This window comes from Anguilla rostrata, chromosome 4 (genome assembly GCF_018555375.3).
Source record: "Anguilla rostrata isolate EN2019 chromosome 4, ASM1855537v3, whole genome shotgun sequence".
In the NCBI taxonomy this organism is placed as follows: Eukaryota; Metazoa; Chordata; class Actinopteri; order Anguilliformes; family Anguillidae; genus Anguilla; species Anguilla rostrata.
Window position 1 is genome coordinate 31,972,139 of NC_057936.1, and position 19,654 is coordinate 31,991,792.

The following is a 19,654-nucleotide window of genomic DNA, read 5'->3' on the forward strand; positions in this document are numbered from 1 at the left end:
TTACTCCCATTGCCTGCAATGTATGCTACTGGCCACCAGAGGGAAATGTCTTACCATAATTCACAAAATAACCTTTCCAAAGAACAGTTGAACAGCTATTCATCTTTGAACTTATTTCAAAAATGGATGTTAAACTATTCAATACAGTAAGACCTCCCACTCAATCTTACCTCCAGCTTCAATCGCACATCCTCTTTCTCTTTACAGATACCATCCAAAATTGCTATGGCTATTTCCACTTGGCTGCAGTACTTTCCATAAATGAGAAGTCTTGAAGACAACAGAAAATATACTTAAAAGCAGAAAGTTTGTAAGAGGTCGTAGAAAAGAATAAATCTCAGGTATATGATCACTGAGGTTAATGCTCAGATACTGATACAAACCTCTCTTTGTTCGCGATGAATATCTGGTACAAGTTATGGGCGTTCTTGTTAAGGATGGAGTCTTGCACCTCAACCATCAGGCTTTTATGGACTTTGACAAGGTCCTAAAACATAAAAGCCATCAGTCCTCACACATAGATGTCCATGTCGTGAGTTAAAAAGTAAAATGTCTGACTACCTCTTCCTTTCCTTCCTGTAAATGTTATTTCAGAGGATAAATCTGGAGAAAAAATATTCCACTCATGTAGCCAACATTCAATCTCATATCACCCTTAGTACAGGTTCTAGGGATTCATTTGAATACTTTAATGAATGTTTTACCTTTTTCAGAAGTATGGATTGTCTATTCACGCTCATATTATAACACTCATTACAACCTTCCATTGTTCAAGAGGCCACAGACAAGCCAGCGCTGAACTTGATATTGGCTGCCACTTCTCATCACAGCACAGTTGGCAAGCCTGGCTCATGCAGACATGAGACAGAAGAAGACACTTCCACTGCAGCCCAACAGACAGACTTGCAGGTGCGCCGTCAGCCAACAGGGGTCACTAGTGCGCAATGAGACATTGCCTCTCGGTCAATTGAAACCCTCCTATCTCCGGGCAACATTACAGCCAATAGTGGATCCCCCTGTGGGGGTACCGGCAACAGTTGACACTGGCCCAATCCAAATTCTGTGCCAGACTGTGAGGTCCGTCCATGCAATACAATAGCGCCATAACAGGATTAGCAACCCAAGCCTTGCAATGAAATTAAACCATTTGTGGATTATATCACAGGGTGATTGATAATATATAATATTCCATACTCATAAACAAAAGGGAAAGGAGAGAAAAAATTTTCATCTGAGGAAGGGGAGTAATGGTTGAAATGCATTGCTGTGTTCATACAGGGAAAAACAGTTCTGACATACTGCGATTTGTTTTACCAGGGTGCTTTGTGTGTGTTCACAAAGCTTTATAAAGCTTTAATGCATCTGTGTTGAATGACGGTGACTTACATACATACAAAATGCTCTCTGCTTCTTGTATGTACATATTTCTCCATTAAAAAGTGAGTAACTAACCATTAACTTTTTTGTTCTTAGTAAATGGTTAGGTTATAAATCGTGTTAATCAGGTTAACCTACAGGGTCCAAGTTAAACCACGTGGTCGCTCCCTGGACTTGGAACTGTACTTCCCTCTAGGGTTTTCAACACAGTTGTCCCTGGTTACGGTCATACACTTTGTTGCACGTCGCTCTGGATAAGAGCATCTGCCAAATGCCTATAATGTAATATAAATGTAATGGAGTTATCATTGAATAATAAAATGAAGTTAAATCCAGGCCATCAAGTGAGTGACAGAGTGCCCTGACATAAAACCTTCCCCTAGTGCAGTTACTTACCGGAATATTAACAAATACTTTCTCTATTTCCACTGCTGATAGGAATTTCCTCAGGGGAATCAAGAAAAACTGTGAAGAACAGAGCAGAAAAAAAGTCACGCTCCGCCAGCAAATGGCAAAGTACTCAGCTATGACGTCATAGATTTTCCAATTAATGGTTTTACACTTGCTGTAAACCCGCCAAAAATAGCTGTTTTAATAATAGACACTTATGTTCGGTAGCTCATTTTAACCCCACCTCCCACCCCCGAGACAGCTTCATTATTGTTTTCTATAATTACTTATTTACTTACGTACTGTTTTACTATGTAGAACTACATTGATAGAAAAGCATGAAATTGTTTTCTTATATTTCTTCTCATTTAGATATCGTTGATCTTTCAAAATGGCTTACTGGCGGCTATTTATAAAGCTTCCTGTGGGTTTTTCATAGATTGGCCAGACTGACAACCATCCCCTTCTAGAACCTTCACGTTCATTAAAGCAGAAAGGGCAGATGCTGACATTAGAAGGAACATTGGAATTTCTCATTTGGCAAGTCATTAGAGTGATTCATAAAATGAAAATAGAGTGATGAAAATCATAGGAAAATACCATCCACTTAAATGTGGGTTTGAGCATGTGGTATTACACATGCTATTTTGTGTGATGGTTGCATAATTGTACTAGGGATGCATTTTTATAGAACAAGAGTATAAAGATGACCATGTTTAACCAATGATTTCATCTTCCCAAACCATGTGTTTATAAAGAGGTAGCTATATCCAGTCAGTTTCATCTTGGTGTGCCAAGAATGGCGGAAAATACAGCAGCTGTGGTTCGTCTAGTGCATCCAGACATCCTGGATCTGTTCGCGGAGGCTCTGATCAGTGCTAGGACATCCCTTTGCATTCAAACTACAAAATTACAACTTCCATTTCATCACATAAAATCGGCATGTGTGTGCCGACTATATGTATGCGATTTGTATGTGACGGCAACAACGAACAGCCACTCCCACACCAGTCCTTCCCCTGATATTTCAATATCACTCAGCAATGTCACCTTGGTGATACTGAGGTGGGTCGATAGGTAGTTATTGTATGGGTATATTCAGCGTGTCATATAAGTGTGGCAGCTAATGTAAAATGTGTATTGATAAAATGTAAAGCAGCGGATGGGGAAAGTCAGCAATAGTAAATGTAGCTAAATGCAGACAAATGTGGGGACGTCATGAGGTTGTGGAGAGAAGAGGCACTGTCAGGGAGCGCATTATTATTCCGCTTGGAAACTACATCTGAAGTATGCCCAGAGCAGAAATGTAGTCCTCACCTTCTCTATGGACTCCAGCGTCTCTGTGTATTTCTCCTCCGTCTGTTTGATCTCACCGAGGCAGCAGCTCCGAATGTCCATCTCAGCCTGTTTCTTTTTAAAACAAGGACAGGAGAGACTCAGCCGAGGCCCCTCACATTACTATAATATAAAATCGATCAGGTCTGAACAGCAGTAGGGGCTTGTGTGTTCTTGGGTAAAGCGAGCACGGTTTTGATGAAAATCGGATGTGAATCCAATTCTTACGTCTGATTTTTTATGCCTGATATCATTTGAAAGAGGACAAATGGAAAGAAGACTTTTGTTCTGTTCACCTTTGAGAGTAAATCATAATGTGATGTGGATATATGCGCATTTTGAATTATTAAACAAAATTAAATTAAAAACTAAAAGTGTGTGTGTTGGGGGCACATAATGTGTAATTGTCTTTGCAGAAATTAGTAAAGCTACCTAAAAACAGTTACCTAAAAACAAATGTGCAGAGCATTGAACCTTCTTGTATTAATCAGAGCATTTGGGAGGACAGTTTTGGGTACACTGTCTGTCCTCTGGGGTGAAAGCCAAATGGGATGCGATCAGAAACGTACCGGTGGAGGCGCCGCTTCCGGCCTCATCAGATCCTCGTAGACCTCTCCTCCTTCATCGTCATCATACACACAGTCATAAAGGTCCTCCTCATCCTCCACTCCGTTTTCACTGTAATACAGGAGATGATCCTTTGATGTTCCTTCAACGTCAGCTCAACCATAATATGCACACATGCTTGCTTTTTGTCTTTGTCAAAAATGTGTTATAAACTTGGAAATTCTCTCTGCAGTATTTTTGCTATGAACCAGGTCAAGCGCCTTTATTATACAGTTGAAAGAAACTTAAATGTCATTCAAAACAATGACATGACCTGTTACATTAAGTCTCTAAAGACTTATATGTCAAAATGATCCTTACCGCAAGCTAACTTAATTCTAAGCCCTCCATTGCTTAAACTGTGCTTCTCTGATTTTGTCTTTCCATGACTGAATTGCTGCGCGTGCTTTTCATATAGGTCAGGTGCACTAACACACAAATCACACAGCTGACTCAGGAGTGAGGGGATGCAACGGTCATCCCACGCCTAAGGTGACCATCTGAAATCCCGAACCACAAACCACCCTAGATCTGTCAGGAATGATCGACGCAACGCGGTGACCGGAGCGCGCAGCCATAGCCACAAGCAACACGGATCCGGGAACCGTCTCTGATTCGGTAACGGCGAAGGTGTTGGGACTTGCGAAACTGAGCAGGGCGACACACGGCGGACTCTAATAGCTTCGGACTCCCCGGCCGTGCGGGAAAGTGGTGCGGATGGAATAGCACGGAGAGGGTAGCCGTTGGGACCGGCGCGTGGGGTCATCTTCATGTTTATGCACGCGTCTGCCCTGGCCCCGACCTGCTGTCTGTTTGGGGGAGGCCGAGCAGGCGGCCGGGGAGCAGCAGGTTCAGTAAAGCCGAAGGCTGTTTGTGACAGCTTGTGTCACTGCTGATTCACTTACCAGCTGCACAATTTGCATGAGATGAAAGAGGATCTAACACGACCATCACATCAGCCCTCGAGAGGAAACCGAACCTGTGAAAAGGCCGCTCAACCCCGACTGGGTAATTGAAGCGAAACCTACACGTACCTTGCCTGAGAGAAGCTGAAAGAGAACCATTCAAATTCTATATTCTTAGTCTACCTTTGCCTCACATTACATTCATTTGGCAGACGCTTTTATCCAAAGCGACGTACAAAAGTGCATTTTCATGATCGTAGACAACTGCTGAACACGGGTTCAGTAAGGTACAATTACTTATTTTGTACAGCTACACAGTACAGTACACCTCACCACATGATACAGGTTACTGTTGTTCTGTGACTTTTATTTTTTGCACTTTGATTGCTCAATCGTCCCTGTATGACGAAATTAAAATGTATAAATCAAATGTATACACAAAAATAAAATGTATTATCATTGTTATTATTATTATTATTATTATTACTGTTATTATTATATTCAGTGTCAACACAGTGTGTGTGTGTGTGTGCGTAAATGTGGTAAATATGCACATGTGTAATGTGTAAGGTATATCTATGCATCTGTTCTATCTCTGCTGTGTTGTGTAAACCAGCTGGGCCCACACAGACGTGATAAGAATGATGGCACTGTATAATAAACTGTCAGTGTTACTGTATTAGTGCAAGGATGCCTTAGCTGTCATCAGCTCCAAGAGCAATGGACACTTGATTAATGTAGCAGATCATAAACCTGATCACAACCACCTTGCTTCTTGTATGAGTGTAACTGTACCATGCTTCCTGTATAGGCATACTGTAACTATACCATGTTTCCTATATGAAAGTAAACTGTGCCAATGCTTCCTGTATGAGAGTAACTGTACCATTGCTTACTGTATGAGTTCATCTGTACCATACGTCCTGTGTTACTGTATCTACAGTATACTATGGTTCCTTCAGTCCATCCATCCATTATCTATACCTGCTTATTCTTGATCTGAGTTGCAGGGGCTTCTGGAGCCTATCCCAGCATGTATTGGGTGAGAGGCAGGAATGCACCCTGGACAGGTTGCCAATCTATCACAGGGCACATACACCATTCACTCCTCATTCACTCATACCAATGAACAATTAGGAGTCATAACATGCTTCCTGTAAGAGTGAAACTGTACCATGTTGCCTGTGTTACTGTATCTATACTATGCTTACTGTATGAGTGAAACTGTGCCATGCTGCCTGTGTTACTGTATCTATGCTATGCTTACTGTATGAGTGAAACTGTGCCATGCTGCCTGTGTTACTGTATCTATACTATGCTTACTGTATGAGTGAAACTGTGCCATGCTGCCTGTGTTACTGTATCTATACTATGCTTACTGTATGAGTGAAACTGTGCCATGCTGCCTGTGTTACTGTATCTATACTATGCTTACTGTATGAGTGAAACTGTGCCATGCTGCCTGTGTTACTGTATCTATACTATGCTTACTGTATGAGTGAAACTGTGCCATGCTGCCTGTGTTACTGTATCTATACTATGCTTACTGTATGAGTGAAACTGTGCCATGCTGCCTGTGTGAGTGTGTCTATATCATGCTCCCCATAAAGAGGATATAAGCCCTGTGTCCCTGTTTGTCCTCTTAAAGTGGACTGGGGGTTAAATGTCACAACAGATTAGAAGCCTTTCGAAATCCAAAGTGGCTCAGAACTCTGTTCTCTGTTCCGCTGCTGATCAGGACCCCCCTTTCTCCTCACAGGTTCTGCTTCCTATCAGACTGGATGCACGCCCCTGTCTTCGATAACAGAGGATCAGAGCCGAGCTTCCTGTGGGAGTGATCAGAGCCGCGTTTCCAGTCCCAGTGGATCAGAAACCTGTTTCCTGTCACAGCTCACGGCGGCGTTTCCTGTCGCTGCAGCTCTGAAGGTGGCCTCCTCACCACGCACCAGGGCAGTGGTTCTCATCACCTTGGTTTTCGCAGAAAGAGCTGACAGGCCCTGGCTGTTCTCAGAGGAACAGAAGCCTTTCACACAACCCCAGCCCCCACTCGCTAACCCGCTTCTGAAGCTCAGAGGCAGTGAAAATATCCAACCGACTCACACGCATGTGAGCATGCCACTAGTGTTTATTCAGCTGCAATGTTGAAACACAGATCAAAGAACTGTAAATTGCAAACTTGCCTTCCTTTAGTGTCAAAATTAAATTTAAAAAAACTGTACGAGGTAAACGTAGGCATCTTTTCTAGCACGTAGATCTCCTTGAACTAAACCCAGCATGAGACAGCATGCATTTGAATTTGATGTCATACATACTCAATCAAGTCCTCCAAATGATTATAGATATCTTCATCTTCCATACTCTCCTCTGTTGGAAATGGCCTGTTAAAACACACAAAACACAAACAATTTTATCCAGAATATTGATTAAGATCACAGCAAAGTTTCCAAAGTCACTTTGATCACCTTACGAACATTTCAATTCTGCTTGATTACAATACACTTTGTTTGATTACATGCCAATCTCTACAAACAGCATGTTTTCTTTGCAATATCTCAAATTTCTCAAGGTATTTTCATGGAAAGCATTTGTAAAATAGAAGCTGACCTTATTCCAGTTTGCTGTGCAATCATTGTATGTGAGAGTTTGGATAGCGTGTCCATGACCTTAAAATGACAACAACAAAAAAAAAACATTTTTAAGATGATCATTGAGTACAAGCAACAATCTTAGTCCAAAATATGTTCCTTGTTCCAATGCAGAAAAGCAGACTATCAAAGAATATGCTAATTATTTGTAACATTTCAGAACAATAACATTTTACAAGACATTAAGTAATTAAGTCATTCACACAACATTAGCACAAGTTTATATAGGAGATATAAAGTCAAAAGGAGCACAGATGTCACCTTCAGATGAGATGTGGATCATTACAGCTGCTAAGGCTAAGACACAATGGCTTTGCTCCTGATATGAAATTTAAGTTAATTTTTAAAATTCCAGGAAACCACCCCATGTTTTTCATTCCAGTCAACTAGGAGATTTTAACTAGACAACATGTTGTCTGATGTACATGAAAACCAAGTGCTCCTTTGTAGAGTTTTAATAATCACTTTAAGGCACAAGTTGACAATAAAGAAAATATGAAAGCAATGTTCTTGACATCACTAAACTTTTTATTGAGATGTGATGTGTGTACCACTGAATACTGAACGTGAATTATAACTCATTTCACAAAACGTATTGCCGTGCTTGTCTCTGGAGGGAGAGGAAGTGGTCTGCTCCAGGAAGCAGTTTTTGTTATAGCAGGGGGGAGGGGGGGTCCAGATATGATGGTAGTGGTAAGTCGGCTAGGCCCTCAGTGTAGTTTACAATGCTCATCCTTGAAAGCAGCTGCTTGTGGGCAGGTTAAATGTTGACCCTGAGAAATACAGTCTCAAAGAGACCTCCATCTGTCCCATTATTTCAGTCCCTTTGAAACAACTGTCAGCTGCTGAAAAAACTGGATGTGTTTCAGGAAGTGAATCTGCCAAATGTAAGAAAAAATTCATAATAAAAGACACACAGTACTAATGTATCACTCTGTTTAATAAACATAGGATTTTTAATGTTCTGAGCGGCATTCTCCACATTTCTTATGACTGAGTAAATCTAAACCTGACTTAGTAACAGTACCGAGAGTGGTCGATCTTTTCTTTCTTTTTTCTGTCAGCAGGCAGTGGAATTTTTCACTGTGGTAACTCTATGATGGTACTGGATACATTGTATAAAAATGTAAAACTAAAAGGAAAAATATAGGTTTGATATCTTCACATGACAAAAGTCATTTAAAAATGTCAGTAATAACAGATCCCCTCACTGACCTTTGATCACACACACACACACACACACACACACACAAACTTCTACTGCCTGAGGCCTGCAATCTTCCAGATCAATACTGATCATGGCTGTGCATTTAACCTCCCCCAGCGTATTTTCAGCATAGACCACAAACCCAAGGTCACAGCAGCTGTCATCCATCTATGGTATTCTATGCCTTTGGAATAGATTTTTGCAGATGAGGGGACTGTTGATTCTATCAATGACTATGCAATGACCACATCAATGTCTGCTGGAGCATCATGCATCAGAGAACAGCATGGCAAAAATGGCTGCAGGCCAGCAGGGCAATAAATAACACACTTTGGTTTTATGTCACAGCTACTATATTCTGAGATCTGGTGATGTAGGGGGCTTATAGTACAGAGCAGCCAAATGTTATTAAGCTGAATTTATCATTATGACAGAAGAGCTGTCACAGTGTTTTTTTCTAATCGTCAGTTTCCATTGGCTCGTCAGAACACGCTACCACTTCATTTTGTTGCTGGGCACTGATGCTGTGCAGGACGCCATTCTCCCATAGACTGGCATAAAGAAGAGGGAGAACCTCACCAAAGAGAAACTGAACACAGCTGCAGGAGGTATAGCTCTATCTCACGGTGCATTTGTAATTCTCACAGAGGCTGAGCAGTACAGTCAGAGCTGCGGACTCCAAGGGGCCCATCAACGCTCAATTCAGCCTTTCATTTGTCTGCATTACCTTAGAATGACACCGTGTTTACGGATAACCTGTGGAGCTCATGTGGGAGGGGGTTTATGATGCATCATTACAGAAGGTGGTGTGTTTGATAAGGGCTTGATTGATAACAGTTTTTTTTGTCTTTCAGAGACATATACAGTACAGGTCTTTAGGGACTGTGGGTGGAATGTGTTTTCCAAGAAAGCACACAGTAAAATGTGCAATGTCAAAACAACTCTTACAGAGTGCATATGGACCCTGTTGGATTTACATATACTCTGTACTCAGAGTTGAATTAACATTTAACATTTTTTTACTGTGTGCAGTTGGGCGAACTGGGGCGAGAAATGAGATGCAAGACATGCACTGGCTATATCACACATGCAGAACAACCCTGTATGCGCAGAAGGGTGTGCCCAACAAGAATGACCACCAATCCAACCTACAGCTACAGTATACACGGCTCTGCATGCAGACCACAAATAAGAAACCCAATAATGAATGCAAGTCATGTCTACAATCCTGTAAGAAGAGCAGCCTGGTCTGAAAAATGCGTTTTTGCACCAAGGGGCAGCATCCGGATAACACAGCCCGACCCGCACTGCAGCGGCGGACACAGACGCAGTATGCTCAGCAGGTCGTTACAGGTGCCGGATGAAGCGGGAACACAGGAAGGCTTCCTCTAATGCTGATCTATGGCTTATCATATTCAGCATAATCTAATTTGATTGGCCTGAAGTAGATTACTGCAGTGTGAGTGATGTGAGAGCAGACGCCGGTAAGGAGAGATGGCGGTTCGGTGCAAAGCAGAGACCGGACATGATCCAAACGGGATTGACTGCGAGCTCCAAAAGAGACTTCAACGCTGTACTGCGTTTTCCTGTTGCTGTTAGTATACTGTTTTGGGCTCTCTGCTGTCTGTATGGATACACAGTACTTCATAGTTGACATAAAATCACATTTGTTTTCTGAACAATTGCTATGAGCATCCATTCAAAACTATTTGTAAGAAGTGTCAGATGAAGGGTAAAAAAAGCTTTTTCATTTCCTTGGAGTGCTTTATGAACATTGTTGCTATATTCCAGCTGTTTTTAAATGTTATTTTCTTTGTGAGAAATAATAGCCTTATATAGCCATGCTAAGCAGGACAAAATGTTTTGTGTCAAATAGAATTAATAAATAGTATCACTTCATATTCATTATACAATAACACATAAAGCAAACTTCATATTAACACATAAATCACAATCATTAATAAGCATCAAATGATAAATTAGCTGTATCTGGTAGCCCTTTTTTAGTATATGCAGAACTGTGAATTAATACTTTAAGTCATACTTCATTTAAGATGACCATCATGAATATTATAATGTACTCCCCCTACAACTGTTTTTTTTTTTATTTGCTAATGTTCTGTAGCAAGTGCATGACAAAAAGAAGACAGCTCACAGCTCTAACACACCCAAAATTACACTTGCACACAAAAATAATGAAAGCTATACACTTGTTATGTTGTCGTTTTTATGTGCATTCAAATGTAATTTGTTTTTGGAGCATTAGGGCAGTGTGCTCACCGATATTTAATTATCCAGCAAGCCTTCGGATGGTTGCAAAATTGCAATTTAATAGAATTAGCATATTACATTTTACCATTCAAAAGGTAAAACAAGCCTTGAGAGATTAATTTTAATATATTCTTCTTATTCTATGTTGACAGTTCCCATTCCCATTCAATTTTTAAACGAAAACAAGCAGTTCATATAGCTTTCATACAGGCCGTTAAAAAAATTAATTAATTTTTGGTGTGGACATTGCAGAAATTAGCATGCACCATTTTGCCAAAATTGTCAAGTAACAATATTCCTTTGACAGTTCATTGGCTGTATGTTCAAGCTCAGGGTGCTATCATACAGGCTATCCTATCTTACTGTTGAAACTGCCCTTATAAAATCCCTTATTTAGGAACGTCTTTCAAGCGTACGCCAAATGAATCACAACATTAAAAGAGTGTTTAAAAAACGTTTCCTGTTTGCCACATCACATTTAATCACAGCCATTAATCGTGAATTAGCGAATGGGGATGCTTGGAAGTGCACAGTTTGAGTGGGTCACTCTCAGAGGGAGCTCCCGGCCCCACAGCACTGCAGTTCCCAGGGTGCCGATGTGATAAGCCAGGAAGCCCAACCCCGTATCACACCTAAAGGCCACGCTGCAATGTCCCCGCCAAGGTGCATCAAGACCTTCTCTGCTGATTTCTGCCCACAAGGAAGATTAGAACCAAGCTCTGTTTTACAGCCTTTCCACAGACACCCACAGTGTCACCGTGAATCAGTTGTCATTTTGAAGGGCCGCACTAAATGAGCACGCTCATGACAATGTTACACCTTTATCAACACAACCAGACTGGAGGCATTAAGCACGCGACATCACTAAAACTAAAAAATACTACAACCGAGGGCACACTGCCATAGCACTAAAAAAATAAAGCAGATAACAGTGCATGACTTTCCACATCTGGGTAGTCCTTTGGCAGAGTAATTAAGATACAATTTAAGTCATTTTGGTTCACTCAAACGCTCATGCGCTACCTTTATTTAAATACACATAAGAGTGCCCAGCACAGCATAACATTCATATGTACCACAGCAGTGTTAGTTACAGAAAATCGCAAACACCTCTTTGACTCCCCACCATTTCAGGAGGCTTTAGTGTAGGTGATAAAAAAGACATGGCACAGAGATTTATAATTAAAATGTTATTTATGTAATGTAGCAATATCAGCAAATCATGGCTGTAAAGCACAGTAGTGACTTTTCGACAGAATTTAAAATCTGTTCCCAATATGTTGCAAAAAAGCAGCAGTGTGGCATAGGGTTTAGGGAACTGGGTTTGTACCTAGAATGTTGCATCACTGAATCCTTAGGTCATGTACTCCTGTTGCATTTAGGTACTTAACTTGACTTTCCTGCATACATAACCTGCTATTGTGTATACCAGGCTGTTTCAATAGGTCAGAACAGGGTTACTAGCTAGTGTATGCCATGAGCATGTTAAAACTTAAACCAAGCGCCTTATCACTGAGATGATGCAAGGGCAATCGATGATGGGTTATTCCTGAAATGTCCCATTAACAAGTGCAGAGGGCCACTGAAACTGACTTCAGAAAAATCTATGTTTTTGAAACATTGCCGATTATAGAAAATGCAATCAATAATTCCAATAACCCGATATCCAAATCACCCTGAGAGACGATGCTATATTGTGCTTAATATTCAACATTCTATTCAATTATCTCTTAAAATCAACAAAATGGAAACATCAACAAAATGGAAATGAGTAATAACAACTGAAAAAGCACACGTAAAGCAAAAGTCAACAGTTGACAATGGATTTCCACACGAATGTCCTATGGTCAGACAGCATTCACGATGGGCTTGTAGTACAGATAAAAGCTAGGCCCACTGAATATACTCCCTTTGTCCAACATAAACTGCGGAGACTGACGTGAGAGTGAGTCATACTTAGAGCTTTGCTGCTTGCAAGCCAGGCAGATGTGATTACAATCCCTCCAGGCTTGAGTGTTAAAGCAAACCTTTTTTGTAAGAGGAGGTCAAACTGGAATTCCCATGAGGTCATAACCAGAATACTATTCAGCCAACCTCATCAGCACCTTGTTCACCACAAATTTGTCTTATTTTCAGGTCTGCGTTAGGACATTTTCTTGTGCAATTATCAAAATTCAATTGCAGTATACAACAGTGTCAAGTATGACAGTCATATTTAAATCTTGCCAGTTTTCTAATTTTATTATCCAGGAAGGTCAACTGAAAATTTGATAAAATAGCACTTGATGAAACAGCACTTGATAAAACAGCGTAATATGAAAATAAAATTAAGTGACTGTAGAATGAACAGACCTTCAAATGAGAACAAATGAGACATACGTACATTTTGTTTACAAATTATTACATCTGAGTATTGTCGTTTGATGTTCAGAGAAGCAGTTTACATGAATGTCTGACATCTGGTGTATTTAATATCTTTGGAGTCTATTTGGTAAACATTTCACCAAAATGAAATCAAGCTGAGTAAAAACAGGATCTAGCCTTTATCCCCAGCTTTTAAACACTGTAGATATTTCTCCTATATATGGTCTGTTCACCCTGTAATATGGTTAAAACTCTTTTTTATTACAGCAGAAGCCATCAATTTACCATATCAGACAAAGAGCTGTCAGAACCAAGTGTATGGAAACAAAGCTTTTTTTACACTGGAAAAAAATATTCACTATTCTAAAGATAATGCAATTGTCTGCCAGAGGCACAGCTGCATCTTGGTAGGCATGGCGCTAGAAATTCTGGTTAAATTACGGTCAGTATCTAAAACAGCAACAACATTAATCTGGAACAATGTAATGCAACTGAATTTGAGCAAACAGGATCGACAAAAATCCCATCTGTGATTCCACAATGACAAAGAGATTGTGTTCAGCAACATGCGTAACAGAATTTTATTCTGACAATAGATAATAATTTAAACTGGCTAACCACCTTTAAAGCATTTACTGTAAATTTCCAACATTTAACGTGAGTTTAGCATGTGGATGATGACATCACTCAGCACTTTCAAAAGAAGTGAGTAATACTCATGTGATGGAAATTATGCTTTACTCAGCCCACAGGATTTGTGCTTTGACAGCATCATGAGAAATTGTCCCCAAAATAATTTCTTACAGATTAAGGAAATGCAAATATTTTGCTGATGCCCAAAACATTTAGCTTATGATAAATTTTTACAGATAATATGAGTAATGTACTCTCTTTATAGTTTCACTGGAGCTAAGTTGAATTGAAAGCCTATGCTATGCACTGACATAGATATGTAGATGCTAATAAATCAAACAGTGTATGAGCGCTTCATATGCTGGTGGGTAAAATTAACTTGTTTTGTTACAACACCAGTGTTGAGTTTTGAAATAGGCAGGCCGATACAATTCGCTCATCTATATATGGGCAATGCTGTCAAATTTGAAATGAAAGGACATGCATTTAAGATGCTTAAATGCATGTTCTTATACATATGGGCTCTCATTTTAGTGAGTTATCTTGTAGTAAGGATGTTCTGTTTGAGAAAATTTGTTATTAATGGTCTGGCCCGATTTGTCAGACACAGGACACAGGATGGAGTGTAGCACAGTGGGTAAGGAACTGGACTTGTAACCAAAAGGGCGCAGGTTCGATTCCCAGGTAGGACACTGCCGTTGTACCCTTGAGCAAGGTACTTAACCGAAATTGCTTCAGTATATATCCAGCTGTATAAATGGATACAATGTAAAAGTTGTGTAAGTTGCTCTGGATAAGAGCGTCTGCTAAATGCCTGTAATGTAATGTAAATTTTCCCCACGTATGGGAATGACCCTAAATAAAAAAGCATATCCTAAAACCTTATTCCGAGATGTATCTATCAAGCATGCAAAGTGACTCTATAAATTATTTTATTGGCTTTTGTACCAATAGAATCAATGACATGCAAAACAAGAAAAATCTCAAGGAGCTCAGGACTGAGAGTAACCACAAGCAGAAATATATAACTTGCATAGATGACTCAGGATTTATTTATTTTACAAATAAATCAACAGCGGAAAGGCAGAAGGCACTGAACACAGATATCCACTTGAGGAGAACATACAGTCACGCTCACACATGGACTGGTGTTTCAGTTTGAAAATCTGGTATACTCAGGTGGAAGAAAGTTTTTTTCACCTCCTGCTGTCCTCTCAGGTCTGCCCATTAGTAATACATTCCAACAACATGACGGGTCCCTCAAAGCACACCAAGACCTGACCTTTTGGTTCAGACCTTTCTTGAGGGAAGGGGAGAACGCAACACACTGAGATTACCATAAACGTAAGCTGCAGCCCACCCACAATAACCGAAAACAAGCTGTTCCTCCAGCCTGAATGGAAATCAATACCGAAATAGCACTCTTCCATAACAGGGTCTGTGTCTGACAAATCGGGCCGGACCATTAACAACAAATTTTCTCAAACAGAACATCCTTACTACAAGATAACTCACTAAAATGAGAGCCTATATGTATAAGAACATGCATTTAAGCATCTTTCCTTTCATTTCAAATTTGACAGCATTGCCCATATATAGATGAGCGAATTGTATCGGCCTGCCTATTTCAAAACTCAACACTGGTGTTGTAACAAAACAAGTTCATTTTTCCTCACTCAGTCACATTGAAAGTTCTCATCCAGTTCTGCGTACTAACAGTGCCCTGTGTGGCTACAGCGTAATGCTACAATTATAAATGTGAAAAATGAGAATCTTGAGAATTCCATTTCTTCAACTACTGTTTTTCTGAAATTGTTTTTTTTTTAAACTGCTGTTTCTGAATTATAAGACCTGCTTCTGCTTGTGAGGAGAGCAGTTGGAGCTTTTTATGAGATACGGGCAGAAATATGGCGTAGGCAGTAGCAGAGAGGGACAGTGAGTTTTGTTCTAGACACAGTTAAAAACAGCAAGTAACTCGGCACGCAAAAGCTCTCATACATATAAACTGTGGTTAGCTCTAAACATTTTCTTTGCATTCTGTTTTCAGAAAATACTCATTTCTGGGATGTGTTTTACAACAAACAATCACACCATTAGCAACATGGACTCTTGTGTGATATTACACATAATGACAGTTCCTGGTGCTCTTCTAGTTTCTTGTTAAAACCGTGCCGAGTGTTTAATTTAGCACATTTCACATAAACGATGCTGCCAAAGCAAAAACAGACTTGTAAAAAGAGGTTTACAAACTTCTCGTGTGCAAAATAAATGACACTGCTTCATAATTGGGACCCCAAATCCCTTGGATCTATAAGCTGAGCATTAAATGCCTCTCTGCCCCTCAGACAGCTGATATGTGATAAGGAAGTGGCCGCCCAAGCCCCAGGCCTGAACCAGGCCCACAGTGCAGCCACAGGAAGTGTGAGTAAGACAAGCATGCAGCACTCAGCAAACAGCAGGCAGCAGGGCTCGGGGGGGTGGGGGGGGGCAGGAAAGGGAAGACAAACGGCTCTCCCCTCATTTTAATCCCCCGGCCGTCATGGGGGAGACAGGAGACCAGAAGCATACCCACAGCACACTCAGGCACGCTGAGGGACGCGCACGCAGACACATACACACAAACGCACACGCACACAGTCACACATGCTGAGACATACACACAGGCACATACACTGAGACATATGTACACTCATATTCACAGATGCATACATGCACAGACGCGCACCCAAGCACATAGACACGTATGTGCAGATGCACAGACACAATAAGATGTGAACACACATTGTTTGTGTCTGGTGACAGAAATACCGGAACACAGCATGAGCTGCAGGGTTGCAGGGCAACACGTAAAACGAGACAACTGGAAAGAGCTGCCCATTTCCTGTTTAGCTTTGCTCGTTGTCAGTCCCTACAGACCTGAATCCCATCTGGGCCTCAGATCCTTGCTTAACGACTCCACTTCCTCGTGTACATTTAAAAGGGACTAACTTCCTGGCACCCGCTCTATATACGTGCAGAGGCGCTGGTGCCCATAGTGTGACTTAACAACTGCACATCCGGTAACTGAGGACACACTGACACAGCACAGAGACCAAGCACCAGGCACCAAAAGGTCCCAGCCATCACGCCTTACCATGCTGTAACAGAGATACAGCACATTTCCAGCTATGATACAGAGCAGCTGAGTTATGGATGGCAGGAGGATTACCGTACCGTGACAACCTATCTGTAGAGCTTTGGACCCTTTAAAGGGCCAGTTCACCCAAAAATGAAATTAAGCTATGTTACCAGGAGTAGTATCTGCCATCCAGTTTCTCTGAAATGTGACATGTTTTCTGGGTATTCGCTGCAGCTCACGCTGATAAAACGCACCTCACGGGTCAAAGCAGCAAAAATTTACCTCTGAAAAATTCAACTGAAATTTCTCTTTCCAAATATAATCCTGTGGTTTCTCACATTTCTCAACGTTTAATTTCTCAACGTTTTCATCGAGAACAACTTCTACTACTAAAATACACCAACCATGTAGGCTTATATGAAACCTGAGTGGTGGTGACATGAGGTGGTAGAATGCAACATTATGTTGTAGTTTCAAAATACCAACTGGTTAGAGACTTAATTTATGTCATAAATGTGTATGTAATTTTTGTCATAGGAATTACACCTGTTAATATTTCAACTATGAATTTCAAAGCTGCTATGTGCTTTAACAACGTATGTTGCTAACAAGTTGCTATATATAGATAATCAGGTTGCATTCTGTAAATTTTTGGAGCTTTAAGGCCACATTAAGATGGACCCATGGGGTGTGTTTTATCAGGGTGAGCTGCTGCAAATATTTCCAAAACTCCTCCTGTTTCAGCAAACTATCTGGAGGGAAAGATACTACTCCTGGTAAGTGGAAACATACCTTAATTTCATTTTTGGGTGAACAGCCCCTTTAAGAACCCTTGATGTTTGTTCATGCACTCCTGAATTCATATAGGATATCAAGTAAACCACTAATAGGGTTATAGCAGAGTGGGAAGACGATCTCTGTGGCATCACCCCGTTGTGCACAGACACTTTAGCTCATCCAGTGAAAACGAACGAATGATTGTTTCTTTTTTACACTGCCATAAATCTGAGTTCCCCAGCCAATTTCTTCAAACACTGAAAATGAAAAAAAACAAGAACTTCTTCCAGCAACACAAAACGAAGGCCAGGCATGATGGATAGCAGCCTTTTCAAAAGAATGCAGGCTCTTACTGCACCTCTGACAAGCATTATTTCACTCAGCGAGGGTTCTTGTGTACACAAGCTTAATGCTCCCCTGGTCTCCTCACCACCCCGCGCAGTTTTCCGCAGGCCTTCTGACGGGTCCCCCGACGGGCTCTCAGACAGTGCCTCCGCTCGACGCGGCCTCGGACTGCCGGGCCCCCGCCGCCCGCCACCCCCCGCCCCCCGCCGCAGGTATCTATTACCCATCATTTGTTACATGATACGGAGACAGCAGAGGGCAAATCACAGGCATCCGCTGGAAATGGCACTCCGAAGGGCACTCGGCAGCCGCGGCCGAAGAGGCCGCATCGATTTTCGTCTCCGTCTCGGCTAAATGTATTATATTTAAACCCTGGAAATCCTGCGAGGCGCTTTGACTCATGTGCACCGCCCCGCCAGGCCCGATCCAGCCGAGCGCTCCCGTGTGTTCTTTCACGGGGAAAATAGCCCTCCCTTTCTCTTCAGACCAAAAGCACTTTGCGAAAGGGGAGCGCCTGCTCATGCGGCACTACGTCACGGCAAACCCTTATCGTCACACGGGCAGTGCTGATATGCCGTCAAACAAAATGAAACCTTTGAAGGGTGCTTCGCATTACAACTCAATGAAAGCGAATCGACGCATCCACTGACTGGAAACGAGCGAGCCCAGCTAATCTTAATGGCATTTGTCATTTAAGCTGTCCAGTGTACCGCAGACTCAAGACAAATGCACGTTTGATTTAGGCTACCATGAACTATCAAAGGCAGCCAACTTGCAATTTGTGTAAAACACCTTGCCATCAATAGCCCCATAATACAGCTTGACTGATGCAAAGTAGCTGCTTTTTGGGGAAAATCAATCACGGCCCTTGGATCCAGAGTCTAGTATACAAATTCCACACTGCTGTCTCAGTATTGCATTCTGACAGCATTACTCCACTGTACTGCTTTGTGAGCAGTTGAGTTGTGTGCCGGTCAGTACTGTTCCTCTACGATTACCTGCCTGTGTAAATGCGTCACATTTGTCTCCTCTTCAGCATTTCATTTCAGCTGATTCCAGTGGCATTAAGCGATGACTCCGCAGCCAGTAATTTTCCCCACAGATCTGAAAGAGCTATGTAATTAACTACAATACTCCAAGGGCAGATATTGGCCCCCTTTCCTATTATCAAAAAAACTTTAAATTCACCCCGAATAACCTGCAATAACCTAGAATAACATTGGAACTCATTCTGTCAGATTACTATGTGGTGCTAGGCAAATTTCACTACAGCAATTCAAAGCTTGAGTCGATTTATTGATAAGATGGAGCATGATCTATTACAGAATGTAAAGAACAGCAGATCAATTGTAATCCAATTGCTTGAAGAGTTTGCAATTGGTGACAGTTATTCATTTCATGTGCACATAGTTAAAGCACTGTTTTGAAAAAAAAATATTTTGATATCTGAAAATACCTAAAGTAACTATTTATCCCATTTTTGTGCAATGAAAAGATAGTTTCCCTGTCTTGCAAATGTTGCCAAAGCATATTTTTGGAGTTTCTGATTGAGATGCAGCTCTGGTGATGTCCAATTTATACTAGGTGAGACACACACTTGAACAGAAGTACAAATGAAAGAGGTAATCAGACACATTACAGAGAAGAAAGAAGGCAGCAAGGCTCAAGATTATAGCAGCTC

General features: G+C 41.2%; 1 protein-coding gene across 1 annotated transcript in view; it reads right to left on the bottom strand.

Moving 5' to 3' along the window:
- Positions 1-19,654, bottom strand: part of LOC135253230 (guanine nucleotide exchange factor VAV3) — a 71,007-nt gene that overhangs the window by 33,474 nt on the left and 17,879 nt on the right. The window contains exons 3-9 of the mRNA XM_064332267.1: positions 7,218-7,276; positions 6,926-6,991; positions 3,672-3,780; positions 3,085-3,177; positions 1,774-1,842; positions 384-487; positions 171-270 (exon numbers count right to left, since the gene is read on the bottom strand). Of these exons, the coding sequence (XP_064188337.1) occupies positions 171-270; positions 384-487; positions 1,774-1,842; positions 3,085-3,177; positions 3,672-3,780; positions 6,926-6,991; positions 7,218-7,276 (600 nt within the window). The remainder of the gene's footprint in view (positions 1-170; positions 271-383; positions 488-1,773; positions 1,843-3,084; positions 3,178-3,671; positions 3,781-6,925; positions 6,992-7,217; positions 7,277-19,654) is intronic.